Consider the following 18,160-nt stretch of genomic DNA (forward strand, 5'->3'; position numbering starts at 1 on the left):
GTGTTGTGCAGGGAATGCTAAAACTAAAACTTCAGTCATTCTTAAAAGACACCTCAGCTTTGCCTCCTTGTTCATCTAGTTGTACATGTCCAATGTTCAGCTGGACACTGACTGAGGGCTCTGGCTTTCTTTCCTGCAGGGTTTTGGTTTCCCAGTGTCACAGCTGTTTGACATGCTGCTGGAGATGAGGGAGCAGTATGGAGAAATCCTGCTCAAGAGATGGAACATCACCTTCAGGTACTGAATAACAATTGGTGACTGGCTTTGACTGTTTGCATGGAAATGCAGAAAGTGACAGAGAGGGACACTGTGTGCAAGGGGCGACTGTGGCTCAGGAGGTAGAGCGATCATCCCCCAACCAGAAGGTCAGCGGTTTGATTCCCATTCTCCCCAGTCCACATGTTGTTGAAGTGTCCTTGGGCAAGACACTGAACCCCAACTTGCTCCCAATGGCCAGAGCAGTGCCTTGCAAGGACAGCGCCGCCATCGGTGTGCATGAGAGAGTGGCTGTCTCGGTTCCATAGCGGAGACAAATTCCTTCTGTGCATAACATACTGTACTTGGCCGATAAAAGTGACTATTGTTATCAAGTTGAGGTAACGTCTGGGCGATGATTCTGATTTTCAGCAGATGAGGCCATGTTTCTGATTGCTAGCTTGTTGCACTCACCTTCCCCTTTCTAGTCTTGAGGTCAAAAGGGTCCACCAAGGTTGTATGACAACTACACACACACACACACACACACACTTGCATACAAGTGTTGGTTTGTTGGAAATGTCCTCATTATGGTTTTGATGTTTTTCAACCAGCCAGCAAGACGAAGTGTTTGGAAGCAAATATCCAGAGCATTCTTTACCCTACAGAATGGGTAGTAGTCTTACATGATGGGGGGAGAGTGTGTGTTTGGAAATACATGCCACTGTTTGACCATTGCTTTGTCCAGTGACGCCAATGGGAATGGACAAACACACACACACACACACACACACACACACACACTCACACTCACACTCACACTCTCTCTCTCTCTCTCTCACACACACACACACACACACACAGGTGTTGGTCACCTCCACAGGAATGTTGTTGTATTGTTGAAGAGAGAGCGCTCTCTGGTTCAAGGCTTCTCCATGGAACGTTGGAACGGCCGAGGTCTTGAGTGCCAACAAGAACATGGGGTGGTGGAAGGAGGGAGGATGGTATGACGCATTAGAATTACCCCCAACATAGACATTTTTTTTTGGTGCCATCGTTGGGGGCATTTTAGCTGGTCATCAACTTTAAAGGGTTTTTTTCAGGGTTAACACTCCGTTTGGTTTAGGTTAATTTTAGGTTTAGGGTTAGTTTAAAGGTTGGAGATAAGCATTTAATTTTGATGGTTAACGTTAGGGTAAAGGGCTAAATAATGCATTTGTCCATGTCCTTACAAATAAAAAGACAACTGTGTGTGAGAGAGGGAGAGAGGATCCAGTGGTGTCTCAGTCATCCCTGTTGACCTGTTTTGTTTCTTCTTTCTTTATCTCTTTCTCCTCTTCAGGCAGGTGTTGGATCAGGACAACTACAGTCCAATTCCAGTTTCATCAGAAGAGGAGTACAGACTCTACACTTCCCAGTTTCCCCTGCAAGACCCTGAACTAGAAAAGGTAGAGAGCAGCAGGCTGATGAGGGAGAGCAGATAACAGCAGCGTCATGATGCATCAGAATGAACAAGCAAGCTATTAAAGAGGAAAAATTGTGAAAGTGTTGTGTGTTGCTCCTATCAGCCATTTTAAATGAACCTTTGTCCTTTAATCTTTCCTTCATTTTGAATTTTGGAAGATGTCTGGACATGTGTGTAATTGCCTGTGCACAAATTGTGGAGGTGAAGTAAAATTTGAACATTTCACTTAATCTGTTTTCTGCTCTGGGTTTCTTGTAGCTACCGTTCCCCAAGAAGCTTCCCTTCTCTGAGTTTGTGCCAAAAGTCTACTGCCAGCTCAAAGAGTTCATCTATGCCTGTCTGAAATACTCTGAAGACCTACATCTCAGGTACACGTGCATACAAAACTTGTTTAAGGAAGTGCTTTTCCCTTTGTCAACCCAGTTTACAAATCCATTTTAATTCAGAGGAGCTTTAAATATAAGTTTGTGATCATGCACAGTAATCCTTCAAAAACAAAACGGCAGCGGTGAAAAGAGCCTGAGTTGGAGAACAGAGTCAAAACACAGTTTATTCAGCATAGTCCACTCATTCATTTGTTTAGTGACATGGCTTTCTTTAATAGGAGATAAAATCCTGTTTGTTACATTAATTTGTTAAATATTTTAGCACATGTCTTCATATAGAGCAGACTGCTCATTGGTTTCTTCTGGTCAGACCTGGGTCCTTTGTCTCATGAAATTTGGCTTGCACAAGGGACACACACCACCACTCAGAAATTAAGTCCAGCTTCTGTTCCATGTTCGGTAGAGATTAAACGCTAGCCTCCAGAGTCTGTGTGTGTAGCCTGTTGGTTATGGTTGATGGAAGAATTAACTAAAAGAATGCATCCAGTTTTCTACTGAGGAGACAAGCAATCAGGAAATAACTTCCGCTGTCCAGAAGGATCCCACAAAGCTGGGACTCAGCCAGACACACACAAACAGTCACTCTGAACAGCATACAAGGAGACATGGGCGCATGTACTGTAAGTACATGTACATAAACACATGTTGGAAATACGAACTGCATATGAAAATTTCATGACCTAAAGGCACAACTGCTGAACTAGAAAAGATTTGACAGAGAAACACACACTTTCATGCACATTTTACAGAAAAACACATTCTGTGAATCCCTCCGATACATATTATTAATGTTAAACTAAGTAACATTTTCATGTATTTATACTCTTATCAATGCAGGGTTTTTTTTCCAGTAAACGTTTGTGTGGGTCATTTTGTACCCAGTATTTGAGTGTGTTGTCTACCTGAGCTTGCTTTTTGTCGATGTGCACTTTGAACATTTGTGTACCAGTGACTGTGTGTGTGTGTGTGGCAGGGCTATGAGCTAGGGAGGGACCATTTACCCGTGGCAGAGAGCAGGAGAGGGAGTAATTGGAAGAAAAGTCATCTAATCGAAGGAAAGGGATTGGTAGAACAAAAACTTAAAATCAGTCTTTCTGAATTCACTTCTGTCTGTGTTCAGTAGACATTTATTTTGATTTGATGGGATGTGAAGCTGGTGAAATAAGGTCACTTTAGTCACACCTGCGTTTCTAAATGGGAACACTAGCCTGGATCAGTACTAAATACTGTCCAAGAAGCACACTCCAGGGGTTTGAAATCAACTTTTCCACTCACCGGCCGGTGGCTGGTAGATTAAAAAAATCATATTTTTTACTGGCCAAAATAATAAATGTGTCACATTTGCTTCAGGATTTCACTGAGATAATAAGGCATTATGTTAAATATGAATGTACAGATTTCAGAACAAAATCTGAAGCAAAATTATTTTAATATATCAATATATCAGCAGTTAGTAAATTCATTTATACAACTCATACAACTCAAGCTATGTGCTATTAAATGTACTTCAGGAACAAACAAAAGTAAATTTGAAGTTTTGTAAACCCATTGGATGCGTAATCATTTCAACCAGCTTAAAGCTTGTCCTGAGACTCTTCACTCTATCCGCAGTCCCCTGCTTTGCATGATCCATGAAATCTGGTCTCATGTCTGTGTCAGAATGTGGCATATGCACATTCATGCACCAGTGTTCCACGGGGACCTGCCGCCACTCTGCCTCTTAATGACTATGGCTATGATCAGATGGTTGGGTTAGACAGACTAAACATGTTAACACACCTTAAAAGTGTAAAGTTTTAATGAATCTTTTCTTTACAACACTGTTTCAGGCTGCAGCTGTAAATAAAGCTTTCTCCAAGACCTGCAAGCTACCTGTTGTGGTATTCAACATGACTTAACTGTAGTAGCAGTTATCTTGGAGTTTTTTGAGGAACACTTACCATGAATTCAGACTCCCTTGAATATGTGGAATTGTTTGAGTCTGAAAATCATCTGTCTGAATTTACCAAAATGTCCTGGACAGATGTTTTTCTAGTAACAGCTTCTCTGGTTTCCTGCGGACCAGACAGCACTAATCGCTCTTCTCATCAGAGTAATGACTCTGCTTGATTTCTACGGTCGTGTACACCCTGCTATCTGGTTACCACGGCACTGCTTCCTGCCCACTCCAGACACATGCATATAGGCGCACAGGTCCGGATGCAGATGAGACGATGTAGCAGGATTGCGGCCATTGATCCCCTTGACCTCTGACCTTACCCCTGTTCACATTTTTGATTTGGCAGAAATAGAGTATGCTTGATGTATGCAAATGTGTGTGTGTGGGTCCGGATGTTGTGCTGCTTTACTACTTCATTCTCCTGTCATTGATTTTTCACATCCAAGTGTTCTTTTTGTGTGTGCAGTGTTTCTGTTAGTGGTTCTACATAGTTTTAGCCTTTCTAGGTGCTTGACTGGTAAAGCACTTTAGTCCAGATCGTAATGTCTCTAAGACTTATAGGTGGACTGCGCTGACGTTTTGTAGACACTCCTGGTCCAAAGATAATGAATCTTAAAGACTGTGGAAATCCAGAACCACCTTAATGTTGTGGTTTTAGGTGAAACATCTTGACAGCTACTGGGAGGAACACTAGGTTGAGACATTCATGCTCCCCTCAGGATGAATTGGGACAACTTTGGTGATCCCTTCACTTTGCATTTATTGCCATAATCAGGTCCAAACGTCAGTTGGCAAATAATCAGCCTACTTTACTGATGGCCAATAGTGATCAAATTACCCTCAGTAATTAATTTGTATCTAATAATGTTTAGTCCTCTTGACCTCAGTGTTGGTTTAGCAGGGCTTCAGTGATAAATACTGCTCAGCTTTGTGATATTTCTTTAGGAACAGTAGAGGAAGTTATGTTGGCATTAAAATTTCTGCAAAAGACATCCACCTGTAGCCCAGAGTTATAACAACTAGGCTCATACTGTAGCTAGGACTTTGCTGGATGAACTCCTAGATTTATTTGGAGGGAGAAATGGCAGCTTCATTTTTTCTGGAGCTGCCGCACAGATGCTAATTAGTCACCCAATTATCCTGAAATTTGCTGAAAACGAGCATGCAGGCTCAGCCAGCCTGTTTGAAACTGGAAATAAAAGAACATTTTCTATTGTCAGGCTTTTATTGTGATATCGCCACAATTAGTAACTATGACTAAGACTCCAGTGCCTGAAAATAGGGCTACTACAGATATGAACAGTTTGCACTTGTTTTGTCAATTAATCTCTGTACTGCAACTGCACACAGAAAAAGCAGGTACACTCATTCAAGCTGCACCTCTTCCAGATGTCAGCAGACACACACAAACTTGGCTGGCAAACTGATGACCGCAGTTGACTTCTGTTACATGTAAAAACCACACTATAGCACAGTCACTTACTGCTCCACACTTAAATAAGTTCATACATGTGTTTGTCTGACCACTGTGCGTTTATTGTGACTGATGGTGGCATAAACATGACACTCGATGGGAATTCAGTGATGTGTCTATATTTGTATACGAGTGTGCACTTGCAGAGTTCACTAGAATACATTGACTTTTTGCCACTCTCCGCACACACGCACTATTTTTGTCCACTCAGCACTTCTGCTTCTCCAGGGTCCCCCCCCGCTCCAAGTTGTCGGAACGTTTTTAGGATTCTTCTGCTTTCTTGGAAACAAGTGATTTGTGTGTGTGTGTGTGTGTGTGTGTGTGTGTGTGTGTGTGCGCGCTTAGGTTAAATTCCAGGCACAGACAATTTACTGATTTGCTTGGAATGTGTTTGTTACCCACAGGGTTCTTGGAATCGAATGCACCAAAAAATACACACCAATGCAAATGATTCTCTATCATCTCACAGTGGGAGAAAGCATTTGCTTTTGTTTCTGGTGATGATCTCCCTCTGCATGATGTGTGTTTGACCTCCGCTGACCTTTTTTTTTGTGTGTGTGTGTGTGTGCTTGACCTCTGCTGACCTTTTTGTGTGTGTGTGTGTGTGTGTTGTACTGCAAAGTGTTTTGAGTATTTGCAACCTTCTTTCTTCATTTGCTTTTTCTTGAAATGTGACCTGACATTGATTTTGATGGCTTGTGGCAATTTTCATCTCCCTCATGCCTGTGTGTTCAAGCTCTTGCTGTTGTCAAAAAAGGCATCTGGACACTTCTCCTTGCCAGGGACATGCTCTGTCATGAAAAGCCATACCAGACTCTCAAAATTGTGCAGAAATTTGTCTGGGTTTTTTCACCAAACATCACCCACATTTCAAACATAACAAAATCAATAGCGTGTCAAAGATTTTGTAAGTGGTTCTGATCAGCTGCCATCAAATGGTTGTTTTAATAGGAAATTTGAACTCTTTTCAGACTTAAGAGTCTGCTGGCTGTCTTTCTGCCTTGTTGGCTGTACAGTAATGGTAATTTTACAACTATTTAAAGTCTGCTGACAATGGGTTAGGTAAATACCGGTAGGCTATATTGCTTATTGATTGCAGAGACACACTGAGCCGATGTAAAAGAACTAGCAACGATGAACGACGACCTCTGCATCACCTCGGCTTTGTCTGGGCCAGTCGGGTTGAAAAAAGTGGCACCTGGACACACTACAGCCAACAGCTGACTAGCATGCACTTTCTGCACCTGGGTGACAGAAAAAAACTCCCTCTACCATCAGGTGACATTATCTATAGTTGCCATTCAGAAGGGGAAAGAAAAAGAGCTAGAAGTATAAGCTATAAAGAAAACACCTCTCGTTCAAAACAGCTGCTGTTTATATCTGCTTCCAGTCAAGATGTTGGCTTGGTGTGTCTCAGCCCCTAGTAGTTGATTTAGATTTAAGACAATGCTAAACTTCTTATAGAGCCAAAGGGAGGCTAGGTGACCAAGAAATTCACTTTGTTCAGTCAAATTCACACTACCGGCTTTCAGAGGCTGCAGCTCTGCAAGGAGTGGAAGAAATGACTTTGGTACAGTCACTGATTCTCTGCCATTCTGTGTGGGTGTGTGTCCTCAGTTCCACAGAAGTAGACGATATGATCCGCAAGTCGACAAATTTGTTGTTGACCAGAACCCTTAGCCATTGTCTGCAGTATGCCATTAAGAAGAAGAATGTCGGACTGGCAGAGGTACTCTGTGTGTGTCTGTGTCTGTGTGGGTGTGGGTGTGGTGGGGGTTAACATGAATGTGTCTGTGATTTAAGTGGTCATGAAAGATTTGCTGAGTTACAGTATCTGTTCTTGTTGCACTGATTTTAAAATTGTTTTTGTATATGAGAAATTTGTGTACAATTCTTAAATCATTGTTCTGATACTTCACTATAGAAGAAATATGGACTATTAAATGTTTTCAGTTTTGTTTAATTTAAAATGCAATTTACAAATCCTAGAGATGTCAACAGCTCTGACAAAAATAACACGCCTACAATTACACTGTGCTTTCATCTTTGAGGTTGTGTTAGATTTTAATCTCTCCACTAAAATGGTGTAGCTCATCATGAGTCTGCCTGCTGCAGCTTTTTATTTGCATGCAGATGTTTAATATTTGTATGGTCCATTCCTAAAGATGCTCAGTGTCCTCTCTGTGTGATGTGTGTATCTAGTTGGTGCAGGTGATTATTAACACCACCCACTTGGAGCAGAGCTGCCACTTTCTGGAGGAGTTCATATCGAACATCACCAATGTTCCTCCTGACACAGTAAATGCTACTAAACTGTACGGGACATCCACCTTTAAGGTATACTTACTGTACACAGTTGTGTTTTTCTTTTTTTGTCTGTTTTGTTTTTGTTTTACCTATTCTTTATATCTCTTTCGGTTCCTTAGTAAAACTTACGAAGTTTGTATTTTTAATTCTTTTTCTCTCATTTCCTTAATTTCATGTCCTTCTTCCTTTTTTGACTTATTAATACAGTTTAATTATATTTAAAATAGTTAGAAACAAACAAAATACATGCCTCTCTGATTTGTGTCTTCTTGCAGGATGCTCGTCATGCAGCCGAGGCGGAGATCTACACCAGTCTGAACACCAAGATCGACCAGTTCCTGCAGCTGGCTGATTACAATTGGGTGGCTGTGGTGCAGGGAGGCGGGACATTGGCTGCCAGCGACTATCTAATTGACCTGATGGCTTTTCTGAAGAGCACCTTCACTGTCTTCACCAACCTGCCTGTTAGTACCTAAACATATGCAGCTCGACACACAGATTTACACTCACTAGTTTGGCGTTTTGGAAAACGCACATTTCTATTTTATTGACTAGAGCTAGTATGTGTATGGGTGTCTATGCTTTATTTGTGTGTACAGTGTATATGTGGATTGACCATATACATACCAGGAGTATGTGTGTGTGTCTGTTTTGTGTCCATTGCATCTAGACATGAGTACATACGGGTGTTAAAGTGTGTGTGTGTGTACGCATTGATGTGTGTTTTATAAGCTCAAACAGCAGGCTCTCTACATGTTAGGAGGCGTCACAGGGCAGGGCGATCTAAGGTTTAAGCTCATCTCATAGAACCTACTGTAAACATACACACACACGCACACCACTTAGCTTTAAGGTGGTTGCACGCACAGATTTGGTCAGGGCAGGTCACAAGGCCAGGAGGTCACACACAGGATGTGTGTTTTCCAGCACTTGTAAGAAGCTTTTCCTACACCCCCGCACGCCCCGGATATGACCCCCTCACACATGCTTTAACACACACTTAGTGTGGGGCGTCCTAAGTAGATCAGGTGCTGTGAATCTAAAAGTTGGGTAGTATGACCCTCTGAAATAGAAGCCATATAATAAAAAGAGTAGAGTTACTCAGAAATGAATTGGATACTGTTGAAGGATGTAGACTAGAAGGGTCAATATGACCAAGAATACACTCTTTTCATTTTACTCCTGCTGCTATTTCTACCATGGTCTCTGCTAGTAGTACATATAGCAATATGTTTGTACAGAACGCTAGTAGGAGTAGACAGAGCAGAGTTTGTGGAGGCTCTAGCACACTCACTGGGGTTGAGGTCAGAGAAAAGCTATGAGGGAAGAGAGAGAGATTGGAGGGTGTAGGGGGGAACCAAGAATCCAGGAATAGATGATTACTTTAAATATTTATGACTGTAAAAAATGAAATTGTAGATGTTAAACAAAGCCAAGCACACTGAAAACCCACAGACATGCTCTGACCTGTCTTATTAAAGGAGTAAAGGCTCACCGTGACTCAGCAACATTCTCACAACAGTGCAGCTGTGTGCGTGTGTGTGTGTGTGTGCTCATGCAGTTGTTTGAACAGCTATGAATTTAACTAGTTGGAAGCAGACGTGTACTCCGAAAACTCAGCAGGCTCACATTTCTTCAACAACTTTAAAGATGGGAACACTGACATGTTCATCGTTCAAGCTCTCACTAGAGAGGAAAATGTTGCCCTGTCCAAGTGCTAATAATACCAGCAGAGTTTAGTGTTACGTAGCTAAATACTCCTAATCGAATGGAGCTCAACTACAAAGACGGACCAGGGAAGGCATGACAAGGCCTCAGGAGGGAAAATAATTATGTGTAGATTGGAAAGAAAATTTCAGGAACAAAGTCTTACAATTTTATGGCTTATAAGCTCCTTGATCAGAGCTGTACACTGGGAAGGCTTGGCAGCTACTTCTCTGCTGTGTATCCAGTTCTTCGTGGTGCCTCAGTACGTGCAACATAGTGCTAGATAAAGCCAGATTAGCTTCATCTCAAGGGACCCATGTGCAGTAAATACTGAGGGGGAAAAGCTGCCAATGTCCCTGCAGCAATTTTATTGAGGAGCTTTGTTTCCATACAGATGTTGCACTCCTTCAGTTTCTTTCAACTTTTCATGTGTCCCATTAATAACGCACAAGTTTCAATGTTTTGCCAAGTGCTAAATTTCCAAGTTTGTTTCTTACTTCAGGGAACACCTGTAGAACACGCAACGTTACCGGTGAGTATGTGGGTTGTAATGAAGTGATATTTACCAACTCCTGACTGACCTTGTTGACCCTTCAACTTGAACCTTAAATCCTCACTATAGAGTTTACCAACCAGCATGTGAGATGAAAAGAGAGTGATGCACGTTGCCTGAATTTGTGTCTCCGTGCACAAATCTTTGTCCCAGTCAGAGAGGGAAGTCCTAACCAGTCTCCTGTCATTGCGAACCAGTTTTGTTTGCCTTTAAACTAATGAACCAGCAGCTTTGGCAGGTGATGATGAGAACTCTAAACATTCATTCATACTCTGAAGTAGTTGCCATTTCAGACCTTTATTTGATGTAATCATCCAATCCTGTTCAAAGCAGACAAGCGCATGTCTGGTGTTCACTTCATGATGGAGGACACAGTCTATAATAAGGCCTGGAAAAATAAAAGCCCCTCAAAAATTTATCACATGTTCCACTAGACAAAAAGAAACCCTGGTGTCTGTGAGATCAAGTGTGGTTTTAAGACCTTGAAATGAAGCTGTTTGAACTGGCTTTTTGTATGTGTCAAGGTTAATGTTCAAAGAGCGAACACTCACAGAAACACACCCAAAACCAAAGTTCAGACTTCATTTTTGTGGTGTTTCTTAAGTGACATGAACAAACACCTGCCATAGCACAGAAATCTGTGATTGCTCCACAAGAGTAAATCTGAAGCTTCTCCCTTTACGGTGATTTTGAGGTTAATTATGTGAATTTAAGTCCCAAATACATACAGTAAGTAGATTTCCATTTTCAGCCATTTTCCAGATTGTAAATCAGACTAAGCATCTGTAACTCTTCAGATTCACCCCTGAATACTCAGTGGCTCTCGTATTTTCTGTCACAGATTTAGTCAAAGGAGCGCTGAGCTCTGGGGTGTTGCACGTCAGTATCATATTTTTTGCTGTGATCCCACCTCTTGACTTTTGGTTGCCCTGACTGGTTGTTCATTCGACTGACAGGTTTCTGGATGGACAGAGAGCATATTATTCACCGTGTCAAATCCCTTCCAGGAGTTGTGAATCAGTGTGATGTGGCATTGTGAAGCACCGACTTACCGCACTGTTATGTTTCTAACTTAACCTGCTTCTAGCATTATGAGGCTAAAGTTGAATTCAGCTGGGAGTACTTCAGAATAAGCTGTGTCCAAACTGGGAGGGACACAGTTTAGTGGAGATGCACATCAGTCTGTTCACATTTATGGTTGTTATAACAAATATGTCAACACACTTTTGAATCTTTCTGTTTGAAGTTAATGATTTAAATTGAGTGCGAACATGATCTCAGACACCCTTAGATGTGGAAATATCTCCTGCAGAGTATGTTAAACTGAACTCTCAATGAATGCGTTTATTTGATTGCATGAGTATAGTATTATAGTATTTTCAGCTTTTGTCAGATTGACAGCATATGTAAATAACTTGTCATTGTCAATGCCAATCACAAGAACAGCTAACTGATTGGGACTGTTAGAGTACTGTGAGCACTCACAGATGAAATATAATTCATTTAAATATTAGATCACAATCCCTTTTTAACCACAAGCACAGACACACTTATCGCTCAACTCTCTGAGTAAAATAGAAATGTGCATTTTCCAAAACGCCAAACTAGTAAGCTCTGCTGAGCCTGATGGGACCCGTCTGTACCCAAGGGTTTGGGCCGGGTTTGGACATAAGTTTAGAAGATACTGTATGTTCGGGTCAGACAGCTGGAGCACTCAAATGTCTGCTTCGTTTAATGATAAGGGGAAAAACACCGTACAAACTGAACTGTGTTGAGCTCAGGTCGGGCTCGGACATTATATACGTACTATAAGCTTGTCGGGTCCGGGTCAGGTTTGGTCATTGCATTGTTTTCAGCCATATCAGGTAGACCCTCTAAAATATACTATGCACTACCTACCCAGCACCAAATGGTTAAAAAAATTACTCATTAAGAGTTGAACAGTGAAAACTCTGGCTAATCTGCTTGCTAAATCATTTGTAACTTCACCTCTCTTGCTGAGCCACTTCCTCTGAGAGAAGCACAGACTAAAACTACACATCCAGAAATCCCATATTAGAAATACCTGAAACTACTATAACTTTGGCTGAACCTGTCTGTGTAGAACCCCATTGCCAATAGTGCAACTCTGATTAGAAATAATATGTTTGTGGGGCCTTTTAAAGTTGCACTTATCCATTTCATCCCAGTGGAGGACAGAAAAAAAGAAAGTGTGAAGACTTACAACCCTGACATGTTATCGCCCCGCATAGTTAAACCTGTGTGGCCATCAATTCCCTTATTATAGCATTCATTTGGAGTTGAGTGTTTTTGTCCACCTAATGTATTTAAGTTTAATATTTTATCTTTGGTTTAGTCTCCACCATCCACTGAGAAAAATTGACTTTAGTCGCTAAGTGTTCACCTTTCTCCACCAGTTAGTCACTAAAGTTGTCATAAAACCAGATTTATGAGACTGCTTTCACATTACATGTAGTCATTTGATTCAGTGTTGAAAGACTGATTATTACAGATTTAAATATGTCAAACTGTCCACTTCCAACTCTTGAATGTTTAGAGAGAAGGAGAGGTGTACAACTGTCCTTGTCATCTGTCTGCATTCCTTTCATTACTCCTCCCTTTCCTTTCTCTTCCCCCTTTCATTCATCTCTCACGATTATTCACCCCACCCCCTCCTTTGGACCCATTTTGCCGCCTGAGCCCACCAGTCTCATCCCTATCCTTTCCCCTCACCTCGCCTGCTTTCTATCTGTTTGTTCAGCCGTTAAGAGCTGAGTAGCTTTTAATGAGCTCTTTGATGAATGTTTCTTGTTAGCTGCAAGGAGAGATGGAGCAAGGGGTGGTGAGGTTGGAGGTTTGGAGGGGCCAGGATAGAAAAGAAGCTTCACTTGGTGCTGCATCCTTTGTTCTTTTTCCTCACCCTTCTATTCTTTGCTTTTCTTTTGCCCAACTTTCCTTACCTTTGGTTTCCTTTTCTGAACTCAGTCTTTTCCTTGCTAATGCTCACCTTTTCCTTCCTTTCCTGACTTTCCTTTTTTAGCTTTTCTATCCTAAACTTTATTTTCCTTGCGTTCTCTGTCATTTCCTTTTGACACGTTTCCCATTATCACCTTTCCTTCCTTCAACTATTCTCTTTTCCTTACCTTCTTTTTTCATCTTATTCCTTTCTTCCTTTCTTTCCTCGTCCTTTTTATGCTTTGTTCCCCTTTTCTTTTTCTCACCTTTCCTTTTCTAAACATCATCCGCTTTCCTTTGCTTTCTTCAGCTTTCCTCAGCCTTTGTTTCTATTCCTTTCCTCACCTTTCTTTTCTTCTTGCATCTTCCCTTTAGTTCCTTCCTCCCTTCAGTTCGCCTCAGGCTAATCGTTCCCAGTTGTCTGTACTGAACACTAAAACAACACCATTTTTGTCAGACAGACCTACATGTGTGCTTGTATGTGTGTCACTAAGCCCAAGTTCAGGACATGTAAATAGAATTAGCCCATTTCATGCTCAATCTCACCCCATAATAACTGACCCCTGGGTTTCTGTGTGCATGTGCATCTTATTGGAGGATATCCGGGCTGATTTTAGGTGTGCGGAAACTCACACAACTACAGTGGGATCTTTCTGCCACTGTTAGCTTCGTTATATAAGATGAATTTTATGGCTCTCTGAGTGGAAAGCGGCTAATTACTGTGGCAGCGAGTTGAGCTGCTGCCTGGAGAATAAACAGAGGAAATTAAATTGTCACAAAATTTATTTTAATAATGAAAGCCAAAAGTTTTAACTAATGTGTCTAATGTGTGTTTTAAACTTAAGTTTCCAAGAGATGCTTCAGAATAAATTACTGAGCAATCTTCCTGGAACAGAAAAGCTTTGATAATTTCTCAGAATTCTTACAACTGGGTCACGTCACAAACATTCGTTTGTTATATTAGTGTTTCATTCAGTGTTCGTTCATTCATTTATTTGCATTAGCTGTTGGTTTTCCTCCCACTATAGAATGACATTAGCAAGTCAGGACAGAAGAGCGTGTTAAGATAAAAAGTTATAACTATGCTTATGCAGCTGTAATAATATAAATATGGCTTCATAGGAAACATTTCAATTCAGCTATTTATAATAAAAGTTGAAGATAAAAACAGCTGTCAAGCTACAGTAGCATTTTAGGCTCTGGCCCTTCATAGCTTCAGAGTTCAGGTCTATAAATACAGCATGCTATGAGCACTGTGCTAATTCATGTTATAGGTCCCCAGTTTGTGCCGATTCAGCTGTAAATGAATCCACAGATAGCAGTGATTCTATTGAAATTATAGCATTTAACTATTGCTATTATTACTATTATTGCCATTTTAATCCTAACCTGACCTGGACATAAAGCTGTTTGACCTTCAGGTTTTTATAGATGCATCATTTAAAAAAAACACACACATTGCAACTTGTACAAGTGCACAGATTTGTGGGAGAATCCTGTTAATATATTCACTGTGAATGACAGCAACATTTAAAAACATAAAATAACATATAGAAACAGAATCACGTGTGATCGGAGCTGTATAAGCAGACTTTATAATTATATGATTATAACTGTTTCACTCCAACACTTAAAACTAAACATTAAGCATAATTACAGAATTATATGTGTTTGTCTGATTGTGTGTATATTTTCCCCCTTGTGGATGTTTACATGCATGTCTGGTGTGATTAATGAAGGTAATTAAATATGCAGGGCTGGACTGAAAGGTCTGGTTGTTAACCACCTGGATGTGGACGATCAGGCTGGTCAATAGAACATGCCCTTTCTTTCCTCCTTTTGCTCCTTAGCTCATACAAAGAGGCAGAAGTTGTGGATATGAAGATGACTTTTAAGAGGGTTTGTTTTTTTGTGATTGTGAGAAAGCTCATTTGTTTTTTCTGCATAACAAGTTAGCACTGTGTCAATTGAATACAGGATTTCTTCACTGTCACCCTTGCTTTGGTTTTTTCCTCTCTCCCTTGCTGCACTTGTCATGATCTTCCTCTTTCGTTGCTTTTATTCTTATGTTACTTCATCATTCTGACTGCACCTGAATGCAGCATAATTTTACACTCGCTATGTGTACACACACATAACCTTTGTGATAAAGTGCACCTGAACTCATTCAGATTTGCCAATGCCCTTGTGTAAATGTTTGTGTGTGTGTGTGATTGTATCTGCACTTGCATCTCTGTTTGGAACATTCGGAAACTCCAATTCAAAACTGTATAATTCATTTTTTGTTTTTCACGTTTTAGAAAGCCTTTGTGGGTGTTTTAAGCAAAATATAGGTTTTTTTAGGATTAAACCTGATCCATGATTTTATGATGGAGGCTATGCATGATTTTCTCAATTATTTTTTTTTTGTCATATGTCTAATAATTATAATTAATATCTGATTTGCTGCTTTCCGTAGCTTAAAACATACTTTTATGCACAGAAAGTGATGTAGGTAACATTTCTGGCTGCAAAATTAAGTACAACCCCAAATCTGAATGAGTGTGCTGCTGTATTGTTTTCAATGTAATACAGGACATGGTTGATTTACAAATCACTATTTTCAATTTTAATTTTCATTTTATATATCATCCCATCTTTTTCAGATTCCAGGTTGTAGAAGAAAAACTAGGCAGTTGGCATGAAGTGTCCTGGTTTTTCAGGGAGGTCCTGATTGACAGACGTGTCAAGAAAGACGTGCAGAGAAGAAAGACAGTACAGAGATGCCATCTTTTTTTTTCTCTCTCACGTGCTTTCTCCCTCTCTCTGTCTCTCAGGGTAACGTGGCCCAGACGGCCTGCATGTCAGCCTGTAAACACATCTCCACCTCCCTGATGCAGCTCCTGCTTGACCCTGATATCAGACAGATTTCCATTGGAGCGCTACACCAGTTTCACGCTGATGTCAAGGAGTGCGAGAGTGAGTGTCAATATTTAGTTTTTATCCATTTATTGGTGTTTTTTATCTTCCTAGTATGCAACAAAACAGAGTACACCCCTGTGTAATAACACTAAAATCTTAAATGAATAGTGTAAATAATTTGATCTTGGGCTACAGTGACTGCACAGTATCGACCGTAGAACATGGAGATGAAGTGTGCTGAATTTTCTAACATGACAGTGATCCCAAAGATACTGCAAACACCATACAAGAGGTTTTGGGTGGGGGGGAAGAAAACTATAAACTGAATCCTACAGAATATCTCTGGAGTGTTTTAAAGCCAAAGGTAGAGAAACAAAACCCCACCAGCAAAGAGTATCTGTAAAGAACATCTCTCCACTGGTTTGTCCTGACTGGCATCATTCATGTCCAGTAAGAACGAATCTGCCATCAAAAATAAAGGTGGATATACAAAGTATTGATAAATAGATTAATGGAGTCTAACTAATGAAGGTTGAACTGACTTTTGTTGCAGTTGCTTCTTGCATATGGATCTTTTATTAAAGTTTACTCAAACATTTCTGCTATTCGAATGAATCCGTTTCAATCTTCTTGTGCTTTGGCTAATAAAATCATTTTACAGGGAATGTAATTACTTGACCTGGTGTGTACTCATGTTTGTTGTATATTCTTGTCTTTAATATATATAAATATTGTCACCCCAGCCTTCATCCATTCATTACCTTCTGTTTTGACTAAATCACCTTTTGTTGCTCATTTTCTCCTTCACTTTTCCTTTTCCTCCTCTTCCTTTGTTTCTTTCTTGCCCACCCATTACCTCTGACAGATGTCTTCTTTGCTCCTTTCCTTTTTTACTTTGTCCACTTTTTGTCCTACGTTCCTTTCTTTATTCCTACACTCACATAAAGTACAAAAATTGTCTCATCTTCTCTCTTAATTTTCAGATAAAATGAAATTAAGCAAGCTAAACTCGTATAACAAACACAGTTGGAGTGCTACTTGGAGAAGTGCCATGTGTGCAGTTTGCATTTGAAAGCACAGGGGGTGCTGTGAAACAACCAGTATCATGTTTTAGGGAGAGCGTCTTTAATATTCTGTTTGCAAAAAAATCTTTTGCGGTTTTTCATCTCGTTCCATTGTTTTTCTCTTCTCCTTGTTTTTACCCACATCGTCTTTCTTCGCTTCTTTCTTCATTTCTTTCCGCTCTTTTCCTTCCATCTTTCTTTCTTTCTTTTTCTTGTTTCTTTCTCACTCCTTCAACCCTTCTGGTCCCAGCCTTTCCTTTATTGCTTTCCTTTCTTTATCCACCCTCTCTCTTCATCCTTCATTCTCCTCTTCATCATTCCATCTTCTCTCCTTCAGATCCCATCCTCACTGTCCTTTCCTCTCCCTCCCCCATCCCTCTCTTCTTTCCCCCATGGCTGGGTTTGTGAGACCTAAAGATGCAGAACGCTTGGAGATAAAGGAAGGGGAGAAATGAAAGGGTGTGAGGCGTCGTTGGCTCGGTTTTTACATGATCAAGGTTCTTAGAGTCACAACTTTGGTCACACACTGTGGGTCTATGTATTTGTGACATGATGTGCAGTGATGTGCATGCAGTGCTGTGGAGGGGTTAGGAGTTATTTATGCAGGGCAGACGGAGGTCTCAGATGAGAATCGGAAAGGACTTAAGAAGAACAGGATGGGATGGTGGGATTCAAATGAGCATAAGGGGAGAAATAAAGGACAGTTATTGTGTTCTAACCTTCAAGGCTTTGTGAAGAAGTGCAGTGTAAAAAAAAAAAGAGAAATGGATGCATCAAGTAAGTATGAAAGCACAACAAGGAATAAGTAATGTGGAAAATGTTAGGGTAACATTAAAACATGGTGTGTAAGAAAAAGAAAGATAGAGTTAAAATTATTGATCTACCAAGAAGTAAAATAGAAGCTGTTGGGAGAGTGCTGAAGGAAAAAAACCAATTTAGAAGGGATTAAATGGAAAAAAAATGGTATAAGAAAAGAACAGAGCCGATGGGGACCAAAGGGGTTGAGGGACAAGATGGCAGGGAAAATGGGATCAAATGAAAGAGGTGTGAATTAAAAAAAAATAATGAAAAGCACAAGAAGAATACACCAGAAAAAAAAGAGCAGAGAGGAGAGTAAAACGCATGGATGAGAGGAGAGATTAAATGAAAATTAATGGGCAGTTTGAAAAGAGGAGGAAGTGAGGGAGAGCGCAAGACGGAGAGATTAGAGATTA

General features: G+C 40.5%; 1 protein-coding gene across 1 annotated transcript in view; it reads left to right on the forward strand.

The window, feature by feature from the left end:
- exoc6b (exocyst complex component 6B) overlaps positions 1–18,160 on the forward strand; it is a 79,959-nt gene that overhangs the window by 36,624 nt on the left and 25,175 nt on the right. The window contains exons 13-19 of the mRNA XM_020624271.1: positions 140–237; positions 1,538–1,643; positions 1,919–2,028; positions 7,077–7,188; positions 7,662–7,796; positions 8,042–8,230; positions 15,798–15,939. Coding sequence (XP_020479927.1) covers positions 140–237; positions 1,538–1,643; positions 1,919–2,028; positions 7,077–7,188; positions 7,662–7,796; positions 8,042–8,230; positions 15,798–15,939 — 892 coding nt within the window. The remainder of the gene's footprint in view (positions 1–139; positions 238–1,537; positions 1,644–1,918; positions 2,029–7,076; positions 7,189–7,661; positions 7,797–8,041; positions 8,231–15,797; positions 15,940–18,160) is intronic.

The sequence above is a fragment of the Monopterus albus genome, unplaced genomic scaffold (assembly GCF_001952655.1).
Source record: "Monopterus albus unplaced genomic scaffold, M_albus_1.0 scaffold324.1, whole genome shotgun sequence".
NCBI classification, from domain to species: domain Eukaryota; kingdom Metazoa; phylum Chordata; class Actinopteri; order Synbranchiformes; family Synbranchidae; genus Monopterus; species Monopterus albus.